The sequence below is a fragment of the Chiloscyllium plagiosum genome, unplaced genomic scaffold (assembly GCF_037043375.1).
Source record: "Chiloscyllium plagiosum isolate Xiang-an unplaced genomic scaffold, Cpla_swu_hap1 HiC_scaffold_12, whole genome shotgun sequence".
Lineage (NCBI taxonomy): Eukaryota > Metazoa > Chordata > Chondrichthyes > Orectolobiformes > Hemiscylliidae > Chiloscyllium > Chiloscyllium plagiosum.
The window spans coordinates 107101744-107123830 of NW_028270150.1; the positions used below are offsets into that span (position 1 = coordinate 107101744).

General features: G+C 41.5%; 1 protein-coding gene and 2 long non-coding RNA genes across 16 annotated transcripts in view; 1 reads left to right on the top strand and 2 right to left on the bottom strand.

Annotated features, from left to right (window-relative positions):
- Positions 1–8959, bottom strand: part of LOC122551881 (uncharacterized) — a 421034-nt gene extending 412075 nt beyond the window's left edge. For 3 of the 10 annotated variants that reach the window (XR_015758961.1, XR_015758959.1, XR_015758960.1), the window contains exon 1: positions 8335–8834. This is a non-coding gene — a long non-coding RNA (uncharacterized LOC122551881). Of the gene's footprint in view, positions 1–8334 lie in introns of all 10 variants that reach the window. The other 7 variants (XR_015758955.1, XR_015758962.1, XR_015758963.1 and 4 more) reach the window with 4 other exon arrangements.
- The window catches only part of dgkh (diacylglycerol kinase, eta), a 601101-nt gene that overhangs the window by 417470 nt on the left and 161544 nt on the right, over positions 1–22087 (top strand). For 4 of the 5 annotated variants that reach the window (XM_043694442.2, XM_043694440.2, XM_043694447.2 and 1 more), the window contains 2 exons: positions 13121–13205; positions 17591–17682. In XM_043694442.2, the coding sequence (XP_043550377.1) occupies positions 13121–13205; positions 17591–17682 (177 nt within the window). The remainder of the gene's footprint in view (positions 1–13120; positions 13206–17590; positions 17683–22087) is intronic. The other variant, XM_043694441.2, reaches the window with a different exon arrangement.
- Positions 21766–22087, bottom strand: part of LOC148148685 (uncharacterized) — a 213158-nt gene continuing 212836 nt past the window's right edge. Inside the window, exon 6 of the long non-coding RNA XR_015758964.1 lies at positions 21766–21816. This is a non-coding gene — a long non-coding RNA (uncharacterized LOC148148685). The remainder of the gene's footprint in view (positions 21817–22087) is intronic.

Below are 22087 nucleotides of genomic sequence, written 5' to 3' on the forward strand. Positions count from 1 at the left end.
AATTGCAGGGGCCTGTTGGCATTTTTGCATCATTGTGGGCCACGGGTGAAGTCCCAGAAGACTGTAGAGTAGCAAAATTTGTGCCCTTATTCAAGAAGAGTCACAAAGATAGACCAGGAAGCCTAACATCTGTGGTGGGTAAGTTACTTGAGAAGATTCTGAGGGATAAGATATACATGCAAATAGAAAGACAGAATTTGATTAGGAATAGTTAGCATGGCTTTGTGCATGGGAGATCATGCCTCACAAATTTATTACAGTTCTTTGATGAAGTGGCCCAGGAAGTTTAACAAGGGCCTGGCGGTAGATGTAATCTCTCTGGATTTCAGTAAGGCCTTTGGTAAGGTTCCACATGATAGACTGCTCTGGAAGGTTAGATCACTTGGAATCCAGGGGGAGCTGGCAAATTGGATACACAATCGGCTTGATGGTAGGAAGCAGAGGGTAATAGTGGAAGGATGTTTGTTGGACTGGAGGCCTGTGACTAGTGGAGTGCCTCAGGTGTTGGTACTGGACCCATTACTGTTTGTTATCTGTGGCAATGATTTGGTTGAGAATATACAAGGGATGTTTAGTAAGTTTGTAGATGACACTAAAATTGGTGGTATTGAGGACAGTGAGGAAAGTTCTCAGAAATTGCAGCAGGACTTTGATCAGCTGGGGAAGTCAGCCAAGAAATGGCAAATGGGTTTAATATAGGCAAGTGTGAGTCTTGCATTTTGGAAAGTCAAATCAAGGTCGGAGTGTCATGGTGAATGGTAATGCCTTAAGGAGTGTAGTGGAACAGATGGACTTTGGCATTTAGGTGCATGGTTCTCTGAAAGTGGAGTCACAGGTAGACAGAGCAGAGAAGGCTCTTGGCACACTGGCCTTCATCAGTCAGGACATTGAGTAGAGTTGGGAATTTATGTTGTGGTTGCACAGGACTTTGGTGAGAGCACACCTGGAGTATTGTTTCAGTTTTGGTCACCTTGCTATGGGAAGGATGTTATTAAACTGAAAAGAGTACAGAAGAAATTTACAAGGATGTTGCTAGGACTCAATGGTCTGATTTATAGGGAGAAGTTGGACAAGCTCGGACTTCTTTCTTTAGAGAATGGGAGACTGAGGGGGGAATCGTATAGAAGTGTATAAGATCATGAGAGGCATGGATAGGGGGAATGCATTCAGTCTTTTTCCCAGTGTTGTGGAATCAGGAACAGAGGGCATCAGTTTAAGATTAGAAGGGAGAGAATAAAATGAAACTTGAGGGACAACATTTTAAATAGAAACTGGTATGTATATGGACTGAGGCATTTGGACAAATACTTGGATAGGAAAGGTTTAGAATGATATTGGCCAAGTGCAGGGAAATGGGGTTAGTTTGGATGGACATTTTGGTCGGCATGGACCAGTTTGTGCCAAATGGCCTGTCTCTGTGCTGTAGGACTCCGTGACTCTAAATGCAATGAAACACTTGTTAAAGAGGGTTTGTCACAAGTTAAATTTGTTGATGTTTTTAATCAACCTAGTAATGTATTTTGAACAGGACGTTACACAAGACATAATGATGATCAGAGGTGCTGCACTGATGCTGCCAAATAATGAAGCAAATGAAACTTTTGTCAAATTGGAATTCAGTTTGCAGTTCAGTGCTCCTAATGCCTATGATGTGGCAAGAGTGTATCTTAGGCATTTAAGTACATATGGTGGACATTATGAATAAGAAGTGGGTCTTTTATCAGTTATTTTGAGATGTTAGTTCGAACTTGTGCAATCTCTGTATGTTATGCCAGCATGCATCTTACAGCCAAACCTAACAAGTTCTTTTATTAACTTCTATGAATACATCAGAAAAATCAGAGATTTTCATCCATTTGGTATTTTTCATGACTTCAAGATGCCTCAACATGTTTTATAACCAGTAAGGTGCTACACAGTGATAAAGTTTAACCCGTGTTGTGCTGTCAAAGGAACATGGCAGCCAATATTTTTATCGACCTTTACCGGCAGCAAGCTCCAGTATACAACAAGAAAATAAATAACCACTTAATCTATTTGTATTGTTATGTTCAAGAGGTAGATACTGTGAAATGTTTGTTTTCTGACTGAGTACCAAACACCCTTCTTTATGAATCTTTGGACAACAACTGTTGCTGGTACTGAATTATGGAACACCGTCTTTCTTCACTTGTCTGAGTGTGTGAAATCGGACAGTTGTTGTGATTGTTTTACCGAGGCCCATAAGCTCATTGTGCCATTTTGGTCTCCAGTTGTGGCCACTCACTTGGTCTTCCTGTGCTTATTCTTGGCCATCTTTTGTAGATTACTGGATATCTTTCGGTAGTCTTGGTGACATAATACTATCTTGCTGCTGCAGAATTAGTAGTCCTATTGGTGAATTTTAATTTTAAATTGGGCTGTGTGTTTGTTATTTCTCAAAGGCATCATGATAAATCATGTGATACACATTAATCTTGTTAGTCATAGAGTCCTATATCATGGAAACGACTCTTCAGTCCAACTTGTCTGTGCCAACCAGATATCCCAATCTGACCTCGTCCCATTTGCCAGCATTTGGCCCATGTCCTTCTAAACCCTTCCAATTCATATAGTCTTTTAATGTTGTAATTGTAGCTGCCTCCACCACTGCCTCTGGCATATTGTTTCATACATGCACCACACTCTGCATGAGAAGGTTACTCCTCTCAACTTATGCACTCCTCAACCCTGGGGAAAAGACCTTGACTACTCTTTTGATCCATGCCCCTCATGATTTTATAAATCTCTATAAGGTCACCACTTAGCCTCCGACACTCTGGGGAAAAAAAAGCTTCAGCCTATTCCGCCTCCCCCTGAAACCCTCCAGTCCCAGCAACATCCTTGTATGTCTTTTCTGCATCCTCTCCACTTTAACAGCATCCTTCCTATAGAAAGGTGACCAGAATTTTACACTGTGTTCTAAAGGTGACTGGAGATTGTCGGTAGAATTGGCGGAGAGAAAAGATCAAAGATCCTGCACGTGAATTCAAATTAATGGATTGGGAAGTAATTAATAACCACTACATGGTTTGCTCTCTGAAAAACTCGGGTTAACTTTTGCACAAGATATGTGGAAAATTATGTTTTAGACCAAAAGTCATCGGGTCAGCTTTTAAATGAGACTGACGTTTCTTCAAAGTATGCACAGTAACTTTCAAGCAGTAGGACTACATTCTCCCTTCCCTTTGATTTGTTTTTCTCTGCCAAGTATCAATTCCATCCGTAGAATTTCCAATTCTCCGAAATGCTGGTCATTAATTCATTACTTGAAGATGTGCTGAGCAGCAAACAGAACAGTTCAGCACATGAATCGGCCCTTTGACCCATCATGTCTAAGCCGACTATGATACCATTCTGAACTATTCCCATCTGCTTGCACATGGCCCATTTTCCTCTATTCCCTGTTCATGCATTTGTCTTTCATTGCTATTGTACCTATTTTGACTGGAAAAAGTGAGGTCTGCAGACGCTGGAGATCAAAGCTGAAACTTTATTGCTGAGGAAGGGCATGTGCCCGAAACGTCGAATCTCCTTTTCCCTAGATGCTGTCTGACCTGCTGAGCTGTTCCAGCAATAAAGTTTCAGCTACCTATTTTGACTACCTCTCCTGGCACTGTGTTCAAGATAGCAATATCCTCTGTATAAAAACTTGCCTTGCACACCTCTTATAAACTGTCCCCTTCTTACTTTAAACCTATGCTCCCTAATATTTAATATTTTTACTTGGGAAAAAGACTCCAACTAACCACTCTGTCTACGCCGACGGAAACCCAGCAGATTTATGGCAATGCATTTCCCTTCCTGTACTGTCTGTGACGTTCCAAGGCTATGATTTGACAAACCAAACATGACTTCAGAGTAGGGAAATGGACAGCAATAGTAGTAACAATTACATTGTGCCTGCATTTAAATTTCTGGATGCCACATTAAAATCTGACAGTCATAAACCAAATTTGGAAAAAAAATTAAAATTAATCAAACTTGGAAGTCTGTTTTAAACCTGCAGTCCCCATAATTTCTTCCGGAGTTACTTCTCATAAAAGTGCATTGCCTCACATGTTGTTAAATTACATATAGTCTTTGATGAATTAATAATGTGACCTTCATTATTTTAGCATGAAAAACAAATTCACTGTAAAGCCCCTGAGAGCTCAGTTTATTGTCTAGAGCCAATAAGCTCACTCTGCCATTGATTTCTAGTGGTTAGGCTGCATAAAATGTTACTCTCAATCAATTTACCAATGAATTGGATGACAAGTCCTCCCATTCTTTTAATTAGGTGTTTATATCAATTTGCAGAAATACATTCAGAATGCAGGCAGCGTCTCATTACATTTCAGTTAAAGGGGCTCCTTGTAATTATGTGCAAAGTGACTTGGTTGAATTATATTAATTTGATAAAACAAATACTGCAGATGCTAGAAATCTGAAACTCCAAATTGCTGGAGAAACTCGGCAGGTCTGGCAGCATTGTGGAGGGAGAAACAGACATAATGAATCCCTTGAAAGGATACATATTGATTTTCATAGAAAGTTCAGTGTGGGATTTGAGGGATGAAGCCCCTTTTCAATTAAGGAAGAGCCAGATAGTTTCAGCTGTGTGGGATTGGGTGAAATTGCTAACGTTTATGGTTTTTCTAAGTGAAATGTGCTGCTTATTCTGTTCCTAAGATAGCAAGAATCAGGAAATACAGGAGTGTGAGCCACTTTCACATCTATCGGAAATGCCGAGAATGACAACACTTTAAAGGAATGGCACCAATAGATCACTGATTGCACAGAGGAGAACAGCAAAGGACAGAAATGCAGCCATTATTGGAGATACCATAGTCATGGAACAGACAGGCATTTCTGGAGCTTTCATTGTCAACCATAATCTTTGACTTTCTGGAACAAGAGTAAATGGTGTCACAGAATAGGTGCAGAATGTTCTGCAGGGAATGAGTAACAGAGTTGTGCTATGTATCAGTACCAATGACATAGGGCAGGAATTGAAATACTTGGAAGTCTGTTTTAAACCTGCAGTCCCCATAATTTCTTCCGGAGTTACTTCTCATATAAGTGCATTGCCTCACATGTAGTTAAATTACATATAGTCTTTGATGAATTAAAGATTTTCAGGAGCCAGTGAGAAAGCTAAAACTGGTTTCAATAGTAGTAATCTCTAGATTTCTTCCAATACCATCCAAGGCGAGAGTAAGAAGATGGTGACAATTACTGTGTGTCTTGAAATCTGGTGCAGGAGACAAGGCTGTAGATTCTTGGGACAATTCTGGGGCATGAGACACCTATTTAAACGAGACTGTTTGTCCTCACGGGGAGGTTCAATAGTGTGGTCAGGGAAGGTTTAACTAAAATTGGCAGAGGATGGGCCAGAGCATTAAGATATAGAAAAGACAAATATGAGCGTCAAAAAGTGTGGGGCGAGAAAAACACAACCAGTCAGGCAGCATGCGAGGAGCAGGAGAGTTGACATTCAAAGACAATTATAATAACTGAGTGCCAACACACAGTACGATGAATAGGTTGATCAACTAAAAGTACAAACAGCTTTGTAAGAATATGATGTTGTAGTAAGGGTAGGGTGTTTAATATTCAAGGTTATAAGTGACATGGATGTTTGGGTCTCTGAATACTCAGAAGAGAGGTGTGGGACTCCATATAAGTCCGAATGCATTGACTGGTGAAATTGCGAAGGAAGGTTGGACTTTTGATGGGAATCCCCTGCTCCCTGCAATCCTCCAAAGTAGACCAAGTTAGAGTCAGATGCTTCAGACAGTTCCAAACTACCTTGCTAGATAGTTACCCAAGAAGTGTTATATGGGAGGAAACCTGGTTTAATGCCTAGGTAAATATACAACTGACCCCTTCCACCATCTAACCCATCATTCTCCCTGATTAGCCCTTAAAGTAACTACTCACCCATTTGTCATCTGACTCATCTGCCACTCTAGTCCCTTATAGACCTACATTACACACTGTTATGAACTAGGCCAGGCCACTCAAAACATTCTTAAGCAGGCAGCCCGAGACCTACCAATGCAATTTGTTTCGGTAAGTGTACAGTAACAATTACCCCGGATTAAGTTAGCGAGGTTGACTACTAGATTTTAAAACAGACAAAAAATGTATTCACAAAATTACACAATGAAACACAAAGAACAGAATACGGAACCCCCTACAGAACTCAACCTATCCAGCTAGACTTAATTATGCTGTTCCCAATACACACAACAGTCGCAATAAGCAAACTCCCTTTAAAAACCAGTATAAATGGGACATGTGCTTACAGATTGAAGTTGAAGGACAGAAAAGAGAGAGAGTTTCCACACAGTTTCCCTGTTGAACTTCGCAGTTCAAGACTGAACCAAAACTGCTCTGCTCAGGTCAGCTCAGCTAGCTAGAGAGCTGACCCCTCCCCTCACTTTATACAGGTAACTTCGAAAGCATGACCACTTTGGCCTGAAGTCTCATCTGTTTACATATCAACTAAAAGCCTCTCAAAATCCTTTTCATCTCTGTACCAAACCAGACTGATCGGAATCCGGCCCGGTTTATTGCTCCTCTGAAAAGAAAATCAAGGACAGAGTCTCCTTGAGCCAAGGAATAGCTTTTAGAAAAAAAAGGATTACCTTTATGACAACACTTTCCTTCTGTTAGTAGTTTTTCAATTAAACTTTGGAATATTTAAACTCTTCACTTTGTTGAATACAGCAGCTAGAACTTTGATAAAGGGCAAAGTTAAAAATCACACACAACCGGATTATAGTCCAACAGGTTGATTTGAAAGTACAAGCTTTCTGAGCACTGCTCCTTCATCAGGTAGCTAGTGAGGCAGGATCATAGGACACAGAATATATCGTAAAAGATGAAAGTATCGTTCAACTGATGCAATGTATTCAACAAACCTAAACTGCTGTTAAGTCTTTATCAATTAGAATGGGGATCTAAGTTTCGATTGATTAAAACGTAAATCCCAGAACTTATTTCAAATCGCAGATCAGGGATAACTTGGGTTTTATCAGTATATTAAAAAAAGTGACCTCTCAGCTCAGACATGCATTAAAGGTGTGAGGTTAGAGTCTGTCTGTATCCCAACCTTGAGTCCGACTGGTTCTGTTACAAAGGTAGGAATTTATGAAATGTTATCTCCGGATTGTGACTTGAAAGAAGTTCTGAGATTTACATGTTAATTAATTGAAGCCATTCTAAGTGATTAAAGACTTAACGGCAATCTAGGTTTGTTCAATACATCACATCAATTGTATAACACTTTGACTTTTAACTATGAATTCTGTGTCTTATAATTCTGCCCATGAGGTACCTGACAAAGAGGCAGCACTCCAAAAGTGTGTACTTTCAAATAAACCTATTGGACTGTAACCTGGTTTTATGTGATCTTTAACTTTGTCCACCACAGTTCAACACTGGCACTTCAACACTGGCACTTCCACATCATTAAAAAAGGGAGCACGGCATCTGCACAGATTCTATGAGAGAATTCCTGTGCTCAAATTCTCAAGGTTCTCCCTTTGGAAGATGCCTCAGAAAAAGTAATGAAAAGCAATTGCTTGATTGCTTGCAGGCTCGCTCCTTCTCTCTCCATGTGAACAAACACCAGGTGTAGGCCATTTGGCCCCTCAAGCCTGATTCACTCTTTAGTAAAATCATGGCTGATTGGGTTGCAAGGACAAATCTACACTTATGCCAACTCCCATGACCTTTCACCTAATTCTTCTCTGCCTTCAAAAATATTCAAGGACTTTTCTTCCACTGCCTTTTCAGGAAGGGAGTTCCAAAATCTTGTGACCGTCTGTGAGAAACAATTTCATCTTGCTCTTTAAATAGGTGACCCCTTTTTTTTTAAACAGTCCTCTCTATCTGAGATCTCCTTCCCACAGGATCGTCTTCCATTGTGAGTGTAGTTCAGATCTCCATTGTGTTAAATTTTTTATGCACCATTTTAAAGGATGGAATTAGTTTATTATATTAACAAGCCATATGATGAAGCTTCCTTTAAAAGTGCATTACCCAATTGTATTTCACACTCCTTGTTTAAAATATGATATTCAGCGGCCCATAAGACTGTCCATGTTTATTTCCTTTACTTTCTCTAGTTGCTCCCTAGTTCTGGACTCCCAAATCAGTGGAAATAATTTACTTTTATCTCCCTTTTCTTTACTGATAATATGTTGAAGGTATCAATTAGGTCACCCCTTAACCTTCAAAATTTTAGACAAAACAGGCCTAATTTGAATAATTTCTACTTGTAACTTCACCCCTGATGGTCAGGCTTCATTCTTGTAAACCTACCCTGTGCTCCTTCCAAGGGCAATATATCCTTTTGAAGATGTGGTGCCCAGGTCTGCTGTCAGTCCTGAAGAAGGGGTGCACCCGAAACGTCGACTTCTCCACCTCTTGGTGCTGCCTGCCTTGCTGTGTTGTTCCAGCCTCTTGGTGCTGCCTGCCTTGCTGTGTTGTTCCAGCCTTCTGTTGCTGCCTTGCTGTGTTGTTCCACCCTCCTGTCTGTCTATTTTGGATTCCAGCAACTGCAGTTTTTTTTTGTCTCCAGCTAAGTCAGGGCTCCAAGTGACATGCAGTAAATAAGCATGATAAAACAGGAGTGCCTGGCTCCTGTAATCCCCTGATGTTGTGTTCCTTTAAAAAAGTGCAAAATAACAATGGGAACACGCACTTCAATACTTGTCAAACAGAGAAGTCCTGTCCACATTTAACTCTCAACCAATGTTGCTGAAACCGATATCTGGACATTGTCTTATTACTGTAGGTGGGGGCTTATTGAGTGCACTTGACTGTCTTGTTTACAGCACTTCAGAAATACTTAATTGGTTATGAAGATTGTTGGGCTGTCATGAAGCTGTAGAAGGTAGTTTATTAATAAAGTCAATCTTTTATTTTCAACCGTCCCATTGTCAGGATGTGGAGTGCCCCGAGTCATGCGGCAGTGTCAAGCTCTGTGTAACAAAGAGAACTGCATATCAAATCTGATGGTTCACTTTCTGACAGTATCGTATTTCAGTATTAAAAAGGCAACAGTAATTTAATGTTTTTAAAAATATAAAACATCTTCCAATCTGCAAGGATCCCTCAACAGTGAGTATTTAAACTCTGCACAACCTGAGGTTATGCTTATTGAGATCCATTGGGAACAGGTCTAATTAAGTACAAAAACACAAATTGCTGGAGAAGCTTAACAGGTCTGGCAGCATCTGTGGGGAGAAAGAGAAAGAAGTTAATGTTTTATGTCTCGTGACCCTTCGTCAGAGTTAATTAAGTATGTTCAATTGTTAGTCGAATAATTAGATTAGATTAGATTCCCTACAGTGTGGAAACAGGCCCTTCAGCCCAACAAGTCCACACTGACCCTCTGAAGAGTAACCCACCCAGACCCATTTCCCTCTGAATAATGCACCTAACACTACGGGCAATTTAATATGGCCAATTCACCTGGACTGCACATCTTTGGACTGTGGGAGGAAACCGGAGCACCCGGAAGAAACCCACGCAGACACAGGGAGAATGTGCAAACTCCACACAGACAGTCAGCCGAGGCTGGAATCGAATCTGGGACCCTGGTGCTGTGAGGCAGCAGTGCTACCCATTGAGTCACCGTGACGCCCATATAATATGAGATTGTACTAAAGATCACCACTTCTGTTCACGAGTTAATACAATGAATTTCTAGGTTTATCACAAAGTGTAGAATATTAGAGCCAGTAAGTACCAATGAACCTCTATCTCCTTAACTAGAATATTGTGTGCCGCACTGGGGTGCATGGTTACATGAATAGGATGTTGAGAAATTAGAGAAGGGCCAGTGCAGATTCACTGGAATGAGGCAACACAAATGCAAATAATTTTAGATTAGATTAGATTAGATTAGATTAGATTACAGTGTGGAAACAGGCCCTTCGGCCCAACAAGTCCACACCGACCCGCCGAAGCGAAACCCACCCATACCCCTACAATTTACCCCTTACTTAACACTACGGGCAATTTAGTATGGCCAATTCACCTGACCCTGCACATTTTTGGATGGTGGGAGGAAACCGGAGCACCCGGAGGAAACCCACGCAGACACGGGGAGAACGTGCAAACTCCACACAGTCAGTCACCTGAGGCGGGAATTGAACCCGGGTCTCTGGCGCTGTGAGGCAGCAGTGCTAACCACCGTGCCGCCCACGGTGCACAGTCCTTGTTGCAAAGTCCTTGTTTGAGCATCATATTTGATTGTGGTTTAGTAAAAATGTTGAGGACGGGAATGGGGAAACGGCAGTCAACAGTTTTAAGCAATTGAGAAGCCATATGTAGAAGAATGGGAGAAAAAGATTTACTTTACAGGCTGGAAAAATATCTTTATTAAGAGAATTGAGAGTTTGAAGACATTGCCCCTGCAGTTGGTGCCTGAGACAAAATCTGTCTCAACATTTTGGATAGATGAAGGGATAATTGTCGAAGAGTGAATATGTTCATAGAAGTTCATAAAATCCCTACAGTGTGGGAACAGCCCAGCAAGTCTACTCCAACCCTCCAAAGAGCATCCCACCCTGCATTTCCCATGTGCGTGGAGTCAGAGGAGATAGGGGAAGTGCTAAATGAATACTTTTTGTCAGTATTCACATTAGAGAAAGACAACGTGGTAGAGGAGAATACTAAGATACAGGCTTCTAGATGAGATGGGATTGAGGTGCAGAAGGAGGAGGTGTTAGCAATTCTGGAAAGTGTAAAAATAGATAAGTCCCCTGGGCCGGATGAGATTTATCCTAGGATTCCCTGGGAAGCCAGGGAGGAGAATGCAGAGCCTTTAGCTTTGATCTTTATGTTATCATTGTCTATAGGAATAGTGCCAGAAGACTGGCGGATAGCAAATGTTGTTCCCTTGTTCAAGAAGGGGAGTAGAGACAACCCTGGAAATTATAGACCAGTGAGTCTTACTTCAGTTGTGGGTAAAGTGTTGGAAAAGGTTATAAGATTATATATAAGATGATTTATAATCATCTCAATAAGAATAAGTTGATTAGGGATAGTCAACAAGGTTTTATGAAGGGTAGGTCATGCCTCACAAACCTCATTGAGTTCATTGAGAAGGTGACCAAACAGGCGGATGAAGATAAAGCTGTTTGTATTTGGATTTAAGTAAGGTGTTTGATAAGGTTCCCCATAGTAGGCTATTGCACAAAATACAGAGGCATGGGATTGAGGGTGATTTAGCAGTTTGGATTAGGAATTGGCTAGCTGAAAGAAGACAGAGGAATGTGGTCGATGGGAAATGTTCATCCTGGAGTTCAGTTACTAATGCGGTACCGCAAGGATCTGTTTTGGGTCCACTGTTGTTTGTCATTTTTGTAAATGTCCTCGATGAGGGCATAGAAGGATGGGTTAGTAAATTTGCAGATGACACTAAGGTCGGTAGAGTTGAAGATAGTGCTGAAGGATGTAGTAAGTTACAGAGGGACATAGATAAGCTGCAGAGCTGGGCTGAGAGGTGGCAAATGGAGTTTAATGCGGAAAAGTGTGAGGTGATTCACTTTGGAAGGAGTAACAGGAATGACAATACTGGGCTAATGGTATGGTTCTTGGTAGTGTAGTTGGGCCGACAGATCGCGATGTCCATGTACATAGATCCTTGAAAGTTGCTACTCAGGTTGATAGCTGGAAATGTGTTGCTGGAAAAGCGCAGCAGGTCAGGCAGCATCCAGGGAACAGGAGAATCGACGTTTCGGGCATAAGCCCTTCTTCAGGAAGGGCTTATGCCCGAAACGTCGATTCTCCTGTTCCCTGGATGCTGCCTGACCTGCTGCGCTTTTCCAGCAACACATTTCCAGCTCTGATCTCCAGCATCTGCAGACCTCACTTTCTCCACTCAGGTTGATAGGGTCATTAAGAAGGCATACAGTGTGTTAGCTTTTATTGGTAGAGCGATTGGGTTTAAGAGAGATCATGTCACAGCTGTAAAAGACTCTGGTGCAACCACATTTGGAGTATTGTGTACAGTTCTAGTCACCGCATTATAGGAAGGATGCGGAAGCTTTGGAAGGGGTTCAGAGGAGATTTACTAGGATGTTGCCTGGTATGGATGGAAGGTTTTATGTAGAAAGGCAGAAGGACTTGAGGCTGTTTTCGTTAGAGAGATGAAGGTTGAGAGGTTACATAATTGAAACACATAAGATAATCAGAGGATTAGATAGGGTGGACAATGAGAGCCTTTTTCCTCAGATGGTGATGGCTAGTACGAGGGGACATAGCTTTAAATTGTGGGGTGATAGAAATAGGATAGATGTCAAAGGTAGTTTCTTTACTCAGAGTAGCAGGAGCATGGAATCCACTGCCTGCCACAATAGTAGAATTGCCAACTTTCAGTGCATTTAAATGATCATTGGATAGGCATATAGATGAGAATGGAATAGTGTATGTTAAATGGACTTCAGATTGGTTCCACAGGTCGGTGCAACATTGAGGGCCGAAGGGTCTATTCTGTACAGTAAAGTTCTGTGTTCTAATCCACATCCCTGAACACTATAGGCAACTTAGCATGGCCAATCCACCTAATCTGCACAGCTTTCGACTGTGGGAGGAAACTGGCGCACCCGCAGGAAACCCTCGCAGACACTGGGAGAATGTGAAAACTCATCAGAGACATCACCAGAGGCTAGAATTGAACCTGGGTCCGTGGTGCTGTGAGGCAGCAGTGCTAGCCACTGTGCCACTCCATGTGATGAGGGTAAACACTGACATGAGTTAATGGACTGAATTCCAAGTTTCTGTCCTGTGACTTCTATTTGGCATAGCACTCCTGTCAGAATGACCAATCATTGGACTCATTGTGAACAGCATTATCAGAGATAACTTCCAGAAACACAACATTGCTTTGTACTGGTTAATGTAATAATATGTTGTATAGTGTTTGAAGCTGCTTAAGTCAAGTGTAATTTGTTTACAATATTCCCTTGCCAAGTAAAGATCACATATTTGAGTACTGAATGTTCAACCAGCTGATGGTTTTTATGTTCTTGGGCCTCCTGTGCTATTTTGGTCAGCAGATGGTATTTCAATAAGACCTGCATTTGTTTTTACACAGATGGAGCATTATGACGTATGAGATAAAAATACCACCGAAACATGCCCTGGCAGTGACCCCAGAGGAGGATGCTGAGGAATCCCAAGTGAGTCTTTAGCATTGCGAAATGCACACAAGCTTTGAGTTACAGAACATCATTTTGCTCAGAACCAGAATGGGAAAGAATGAATCTGGTAAGGCTGGATTCCTGTCCTTGTGCCTTACTTCATGGACATTTGCTCCATTACAATTCATTGTTGCAAAAGTCAGGAACTCTGTGGATCAGGCAGATTAAATGGGAATGAAGCTTAGGAAAATTTAGCCTAGGTTTTTGAAACTGAAAGTTTTAGCTTTTTATTAATAATATTGAGAAGTATCGATGCAAAATAAGACAGAGATTCTTTCAATTGAGCTATCATAATGTTGGATTGACTTGGTATCCAATTAGTATTACAGCTATTTTGGACACACAGTGAAGCTTGATAATGTGTGATGTGCAAATATTAATCTGGCAGGCTGTCCTGCAGTGATTGCCTCTGCTTAAACATTGACGAATGTAAAAACTCAGCAAAGCGCCACTATCTCGGAGGAGTTGGGAGGAAAGAACAAAGTGGAAGATACGAAATAAAGTGAAGGATAGGAGAAATTTAATGATAAAATGAGCAAGGTGTAATTGAATCTACTGGGAAAATTTATGAAATAAAGGATGTCTAGAGCATCTGTAAATGATAATGGCTGGATCGCTGAAGGGAATGAAAACTTGAAAAATGTGGGCAGAGAGAAATGGATATACCCAATGGGTATGGGCATATTGGTAGTGTTTTGGGTGAGAAGTTGAGGTCCCACCTGCCATAGAGATGTGTTATTACATGTCCAACATGTTAAACAAAAAAACTATACCCAATGAGTGAGCGTCACTCTGTAGGCTATTGGCATTTGAATCTTTTCAGAGATATTATTTTACACATCTGAAGCAGGTGGGACTTGATCTCAGGCCTCCTGGCTTAGAGATGGGGACACTGACACTGTACCAAAGGAGCCTCTGGGTGACATACTGATAAAGTACAAGGCAGCTGGGAACTTGTTTAAAACTGACTCAGAGTGAACGAAACTACAAATTACCACTCCACTCCAGTTAAGTGCTAAGTGCAGAGTTGATTAGATAATAGAAAGATACGGACCTTCTAAATTGTCTCACTTACCAAATTTCCTGAGTTAAGCATTTTGTCTTTGCTTCATTCAAATTGAGCTGCACCTTTGTGCCACTTCCTGTATACATCTGCTACAGCTCCTCAGTCAGGAACAACAATGTCGGAAGCCCTGATACATTGAGAAGACCCAAGACAGACTGATTTGGAGATGCCGGTGTTGGACTGGGGTGTACAAAGTTAAAAAATCACACAACACCAGACAGACTATGTCACCAATTTATGGAACACCTCCTTTGATTCCACAGTAGCAACACTGAACTTTCTGTTATTGGTCTTGTCAATACCGGTCCCTCCGCCTTGCTCAGACTTGGATCTTTTTGTGTCCCCCATCTAATGCGGTGTTCCTTTTGAAGCTAATGCAACCTTGAGGAACAGCAACTCACTATTTGACTGAGCACTTAACAGCCTTCTGGACTCACTAATGAATTCAACTATTCTGTTGAATTCAACTACTACTAACCTGTTATTTCCTGCAAGATCAGTTGTAGTGGCTTATTTCTTTATTCCTTCACTCTGCAGTTGGACGACTGCTATCCAGCCATTCGCACTTCATCCAGACAACTGTTTTGATTCTGCACCTGTCCCATTTGTACCATGAAACGTTTTGTCACATCATCACTCCTGCCATTTACCCGATCACAGACATTCGCTTCAAAGTTTGTGCGAAGATTTGTAGCTCGGGTGCTCGTTGCTGTGGTTCTGTTCGCCGAGCTGGAAGTTTTTGTTGCAAACGTTTCGTCCCCTGGCTAGGCGACATCATCAGTGCTTGGGAGCCTCCTGTGAAGCGCTTCTGTGGTGTTTCCTCCGGTGTTTATAGTGGTCTGTCCCTGCCGCTTCCGGTTGTCAGTTTCAGCTGTCCGCTGTAGTGGTTGGTATATTGGGTCCAGGTCGATGTGTTTGTTGATGGAGTTTGTGGATGAATGCCATGCCTCTAGGAATTCCCTGGCTGTTCTCTGTCTGGCTTGCCCTATGATAGTAGTGTTGTCCCAGTCGAATTCATGTTGCTTGTTGTCTGCGTGTGTGGCTACGAAGGATAGCTGGTCATGTCGTTTCGTGGCTAGTTGATGTTCATGTATGCGGATTGTTAGCTGTCTTCCTGTGGACATTCGCTTCTACTTCTCCAGACTCGGACAGACTTAAAATCCATCACGTTTCTATCTTCCTTCATTCATTTGTTAAGAAGGGCCATTGACTTGAAAGGTTTACTCTCTTTCCCTCCACAGGTATTGCCTGACCTACAGAGTATTTTCAGTATCCGTTTTTATTTAGGTTCTGAGGACAGTAGATAATGGAGTCAGGATATTTTGAATGTGCCAGATATGTTGTGCTTCTCTTAGTCATGATGAATATAATGGAAGAAAAATCTCTTCAGATGTCATAGAGCCAGATAGTCCTACAGCCTGGAGACAGGGCCATTGGCCCAAACGGGTCTGTGCTGACCAAAATGATCGTCCACGTGAACCCCATTTCCCTGCACTTGGTCCATATCCTTCTAAACTTTTCCTATCCATGTACTTGTCCAAATGCGTTATAAATGTTGTTAATATACAAGCCTCAACCACTTGCACTGGCAGCTCATTCCATCTGCATACCACCCTCCGTGTAAAAAAAAAAGTTGCCCCTCAGGTTCCTTTTTATTCTTTCCCCTCTAACCTTAAACTGATGCCCTCTAGTCATTGATCCATGGGTCTTATGGTCTTATACACTTCTGTAAAATCCCCCTCACCTCAGTCTCCTACACTGTACAAAAAAGATCCTAGCTTGTCCAACCTCTCCCTATAATTCACACCCTTGAGTCCTGGCAACATTCTTGTTTCTTCTGAACTTTTTCCAGTTTAATTACATCTTTCCCATAGCGAGGTGACCAAAACTGCACACAATACTCGAATTGCAGCCTCACCAACGTCCTGTATAACTGCAACATAACTTCCCAACTTCTTTACTCAGTGTCCTGACTGATGAAGGCCAGTGGGCCAAAAACCTTCTTCACTGCCCTGTCTACCTGTGACTCCACTTTCAGAGAACCGTGCACCTCAACTCCGAGGGCCTTCTGTCCCACTACACTCTTTAAGGCCCTACCATTCATCATGAAACTCCTACCTTGACTTGACTTTCCAAAACACAAGACCTCGCACTTATCTATCACCTCTGCTGGCAGTGCATTTCAGGCACCCACCACCCTCTGTATAGAGAACTTTCCACACATATCTCCCTTAAACAGTTCCCCTCTTGAACTTGTGACCCCGAGTAATTGAGTTCCCTACTCTGGGGAAAAAGCTTCTTGCTAGAGACCGTGTCTATACCTCTCATGATTTTGTAGACCTCAATCAGGTTTCCCCCCTCAACCTCTGTCTTTCTAATGAAAATAATCCTAATCTTCTCAACCTGTCTTCATAGCTAGCACCCTCCATACCAGGCAACATCCTGGTGAACCTCCTCTGCACCGTCTCTAAAGCATCCACATCCTTTTGGTAATGTGGCAACCAGAACTGTATGCAGTATTCCAATTCTGGCCGAACCAAAGTCCTACACAATGTGACCTGCCAACTCTTGTACTCAATACCCCGTCTGATGAAGGAAAGTATGCCGTATGCCTTCTTGACCACTCTATTGATCTGCATTGCCACCTTTAGTGTACAATGGACCTGAACACCCAGATCTTTCTGTACATCTACTTTCCCCAGGGGTTTTCATTTACAATATAGTTCACTCTTGAATTGGATCTTCAAAATGCATCTCACATTTGCCTGGATTGCACTCCATCTGTATTTCTCCACCAAACTCTCCAAACTATCCATATTCTGCTGCATTTTCTAACAGTCCACTTCACTATCTGTTACTCCACCAATCTTAGTGTCATCTGCAAACTTGCTAATCAGACCACCTATACCTCCCTCCAGATCATCCGAGATGGACCATCCAGAGGGTCCTAGCATGGATCCCTCACTGACACTGGTCACAATTCTCCACTTTGAGAAACTTCCTTCCACTAAACTTCCTTCTGTTTCCTGCTACCCAGCCTTCTACATTGAACTCCTGTATCGCCTTTATACCTCCAGGGATTCCCTTGATCCCAGCTGCCTGTGTACCTGAGCCATACGTATATTTTTCTGGCCAATGCCATAATATTTCTCATCATCCAGAGTTCCCTATTCCAGCCAACTTTGCCCTTCACCCTCACAGGAACATATAGACCTTGAACTCTAGTCATCTCACATTTATCTTGTTGATTGTTTTGGCAAATCCAGTGCATCCAGGATATCTAACTTTTTTCTCTCAGTTGCAGATATCAGCCTATGAAGATTCAGTTGCTGCTCACCTCACCAAAATCCTCAACTCCGACCAGCACTCGGTTGTCATATCATCTGCCAAGTGAGTCGTTCGATGTGTGAAATATCTATGTAAGAATGTTAGTCAGCTTTCTGACTCATACAAATTTCCAGGGGTAGAATCAAAAATGATTAATGTATTCGATATATCTGATCTGAAGGAAGGATTCCCCATGAAGCACCATTATTATGTGTAGTCTCTGCTTGTGAATCAGATGTGAGTAGGACAGGCAGTTCTATAATTCAGCATTTGAGTTTGTGTTCTTTATTCATAATCCCTGAAGCTTTTTGTTTTTAAAAGTCTTTTTTTGCTCTGACAGCATGTGTTTGATGTATTTGATTTGATTAGGGGATGGCTGGTTGGTCCCTGATTTCACTAGTGCCAAATTAACTCTGTGTGCAAGAAAAGGATAACTTCAGAACCCACCACTTCCCAGCAAAGTGCCAGGTCAGGAGTCGGCCTTCAGCTTCACAGACCAGTTCTGCCGATTATAGTGGTTTGGATCATGATTTACCTGCAGTTGTTCCATAGCTATTAATATCATTTCTAATCTGTCAATCTCAAAATTTCAGCTGCCCAGAGTTCAAGATCTCAATTGCCCTTAGTGTGAAAAGAAATATGTCACAGTTGAGTTGCCCATCTCTAGTTTTTGAGATAATATTCCCCAGTTCTGGCTTCCCACGAGGGACAATAGTTACTCTTTGCCTATTCGTCATATCAATTAATCATCATAAACACTTCAACATGATTGACCCTCAATCTTCTACTCTGAAGGGAATATAAACCAAGACTATATGATTTATCCTTACAATTTACCACTTTTAGCCCTAGTTTAAATCTTGTGAGTTAAAATTAGGGTAAGTGTTGAGAGCAGGCTCCTGTCCATTTATTTCAAAAGCAATTCAGCTACACATGTTTTATTTACCTGTTCGCAGGTGGAAAGCACTTTGTCGCAAAAGTACGATTGTGGATTTGTGCAACTCTCTATTTTACAGTTCAGAAGGTGTTAAAATGATATTGCACAGTTTCAAATAATCGTTCAAATGCTGGGAAATAAACTGACAACAATTTAGGGGTTTTTTTAAGCTCAATATGAGCATGCTTCCCTAGCCTTAAGCAAAATAATTTAACAAAAGCAAATCTTCTTTCCTTTAGCTACAAAAGAACTGGAAAGTTTTAGAGATGCTTAGCTACAATGGGCACTGTCTAAAGGTAGCATGTTGTATCAAAACAGACAAGGGAGCTGTGCCGATCTGTAATACAGAGGTTTATGTTGTGATAAAATTGTTTTAATTCTACCTTTGGTTAAGAAACTTCCCTGATGCATTCAGTAAGTTACTTCATAAAATAATCTATCCAAATGAAAATATGAACCAATTCATGCTTTTCTTGAACAAATAAAGTTATTTGTCAACTTGAGCACATTGATGTGACCTCCACGTTATTCATGTGACCATGCCTAGAGAACTTCCCCAATGGGAAGATCAGGAACTGATCAGGACTAGATGTAGGTCCATTAAATTCCATTTGGTTTATTGTTCTGTGATTTCCACAGTGAATTTTAGGTGTAGTAATGTTCCACTGTACAAGGGATGAGTATCGCACAGAATTTATGACAAATGATTTTATGAGAACAGGGCATCAGTGCAACAGATACTCATTTGCTGTTTTAATGAAATAAAAACAAAAATTGCTGGAGAAACTCTGCAGGCCTGGCAGCATTTGTGGAGAGTACAATGGGGTTAACGTTTTGTACGATTCTTCTTCAGAATTGAACTAGAGCCAAATTGTTTCTCTTTCCACAGATGCTACCAGACATGCTGAATTCCTCCTCCACTTTGTGTTTTTATTTTGGATCTCCAGCATTTGCAATACTTTGCTCTTTCTTGTTCTCCTTTAATGACTTGTGTGATGTCTTTTGATGTCATCGTCTTGATCATTGACAGAGTGAAAACCCATTTGAAGAAGTAGAGAGTTATACAGCACGGAAACAGATCCTTCAGTCTAACCCATCCACACCAACCAGATATCCTAATCTAGTCCCATTTGCCAGTATTTGGCCCATATCATTCTAAACCCTTTCTATTCATGTACCCATCCAGATGCCTTTTAAATGTTCTAATTGTACCTGCCTCCACGATCTTCTCTGGTGGCTTGTTCCACACACACACACTATTTCTGTGTGAAAAAGTTACCCATCAAGGTCCCTTTTAAATCTTTCCCTTTTCATCTTAAACCTATGCCCTCTAGTTTTGATCTCCCCTACCTGAGGAAAAAGACCTTAGCTATTCATCCTATCTGTAACCCTCATGATCTTATCAACTTCTATGAGGTCACCTCGCAATCTTTGACACTCCAGGGAAAAAAAGCCCGAGCCAATTCACCAGCTCATTCAAGGTCAAACCCTCAGTCCCGGCAACATGCTTGTGAATCTTTTCTGCATCTTTCAATTTCAACAATATCCTTCCTGTAGCAGGGAGACCAGAACTGATTTTAAAAATGACTTCTCCAATGTCGTGAACAGCCACAACATGACTTCCCAACTCCTACACTCAATGCACTCACCAATTATGGCAAACGTGCCAAATGCCTTCTTCATCACCCTGTCTACCTGCGAGTCCACTTTCAAGGAACTATGCACTTGTCTGTTTGTTTGGCAACACTCCTCAGGACCCTAGCATTAACTGTATAAGTCCTGCCTTGGTTTGTCTTTCCAAAATGCAGCACCTCACATTTATGTAAATTAATCTCCATCTGCCACTCCTCAGCCCATTGGCCCATTTGATCAAGATCCCTTTGTACTCTAAGGTAACCTTCTTCACTGTCCACTACACCACCAATTTTGCTGTCACCTGCAAATTTACTAACTATACCTTCTGTATTCCCATCCAAATCATTTATATAAATGATGAAAAGCAGTGGACTCAGCACGGATTCTTGCAACATACTGCTGGTCACAGGACTCTACCCTCTACCACCGTGCTCTATCTCCTATTCTTCAAGCCAATTCTGTGTCCCTCTGAATTTCACGTGTTCTAACTTTGTTAATCAGTCTACCATGCGGAACCTTCTCAAATACGTTACTGAAGTCCATATTGACAGTGTCTCCAACTTTGCCTTCATCACTCTTCTTTGTTACTTCTCAAAACACTCCATCAGTTTGGTCAGGCGTGATTTCCTAAGCGCAAAAATATCCTGACTATCCCTAATCGATCTGTGCCTTTCCAAATACATGTAAATCCTGTCACTCAGAATCTACTCCAACAACTTATCCACCACTGACGTCAGGCTCTCCAGTCTATGGTTCCCTGGCTTTTCCTTACCACCTTTCTTAAATAATGGCACCGTAACAGGTGACATGAGATAGCTTTGGGAACTTGGATTAAGAAGAATTCAAAGAGATTCTACAAATACAAGAAAGACAAAAGAGTAACTAGGAAGAGAATAGGGTCCCTTAAAGATCAATAAGGCCGTCAGTTGTGAAATCACAGAAGGTGGGTGAGCTACTAAATTAGTACTTCATGTCAATATTTACTGTGAAGAAGTACAGGGAAGCTTGAGAACTCTGGCAAATAAACAGGGGTTTCTTGAAACGTGTCCATATTATAAGAGAGGACATTTTAAAATGCATAAAGATGGATAAATCCCTGGACCTGATCAGGTGTATCCTAACATTTGTGGGAAGCTGGGGAAGAGTTTGCTTGCCCCCTTGCTCAAGCATTTGGATCATCAATAACCAGGAATGAGGTGCCAGGTTTAAAAATGACCTGAGGGGTAACTTTTTAACACAGAGAGTGATGCTTGAATGAAATGAGCTGCCAGAAGAAGTGATGGGGCTGGGTGCAGTTACTACATTTAAACGGCATCTGAGTGAGTAAATGATTAAGGAGGGTTTAGAGGGATATGGGCCAAACGCTGCCAAATGTGACTAGATCAGTTTAGGATATCTGGTCGACATCTACAAGTCGGAATGAAGGATCTGTTTCCATGCTGTACATCTCTGTGACTCAATGAGCCACTCTACAGTCTTCTGGTACCTCACCTGTGGCTGTCAAAGATGCAAATGTCTCAGCACGGGGCCCAGCAATCTCTTCCCTCGTAGTTCGGCAATTTTCCAGGATTCCCAGACAGCAAGGAGGAATTAAAGATTAATTTCCAGAACAGTTGTCAGGAAACCTGGAGAAAAAGAAATCAGTTCAGCAATTCACAATAATATTTTTACACAAAATTATTTGGATCACCTTGTTTGTTTGTTCAGGAAATATTGAAGATAGGAAGAAGGATTGTTTGACGATCAGATCTTGACTCTCATTGGCTTCATGAAGGTGCTATGTCTCGAGAATGGATGCATTAGGGACGGGATCATTGGTGATGGGAAATTAGTTAGATTTACCTCCAGACATTTTGGAGCCAGATTTGGCAACCATATTAAAGTTTCCAGAACTAA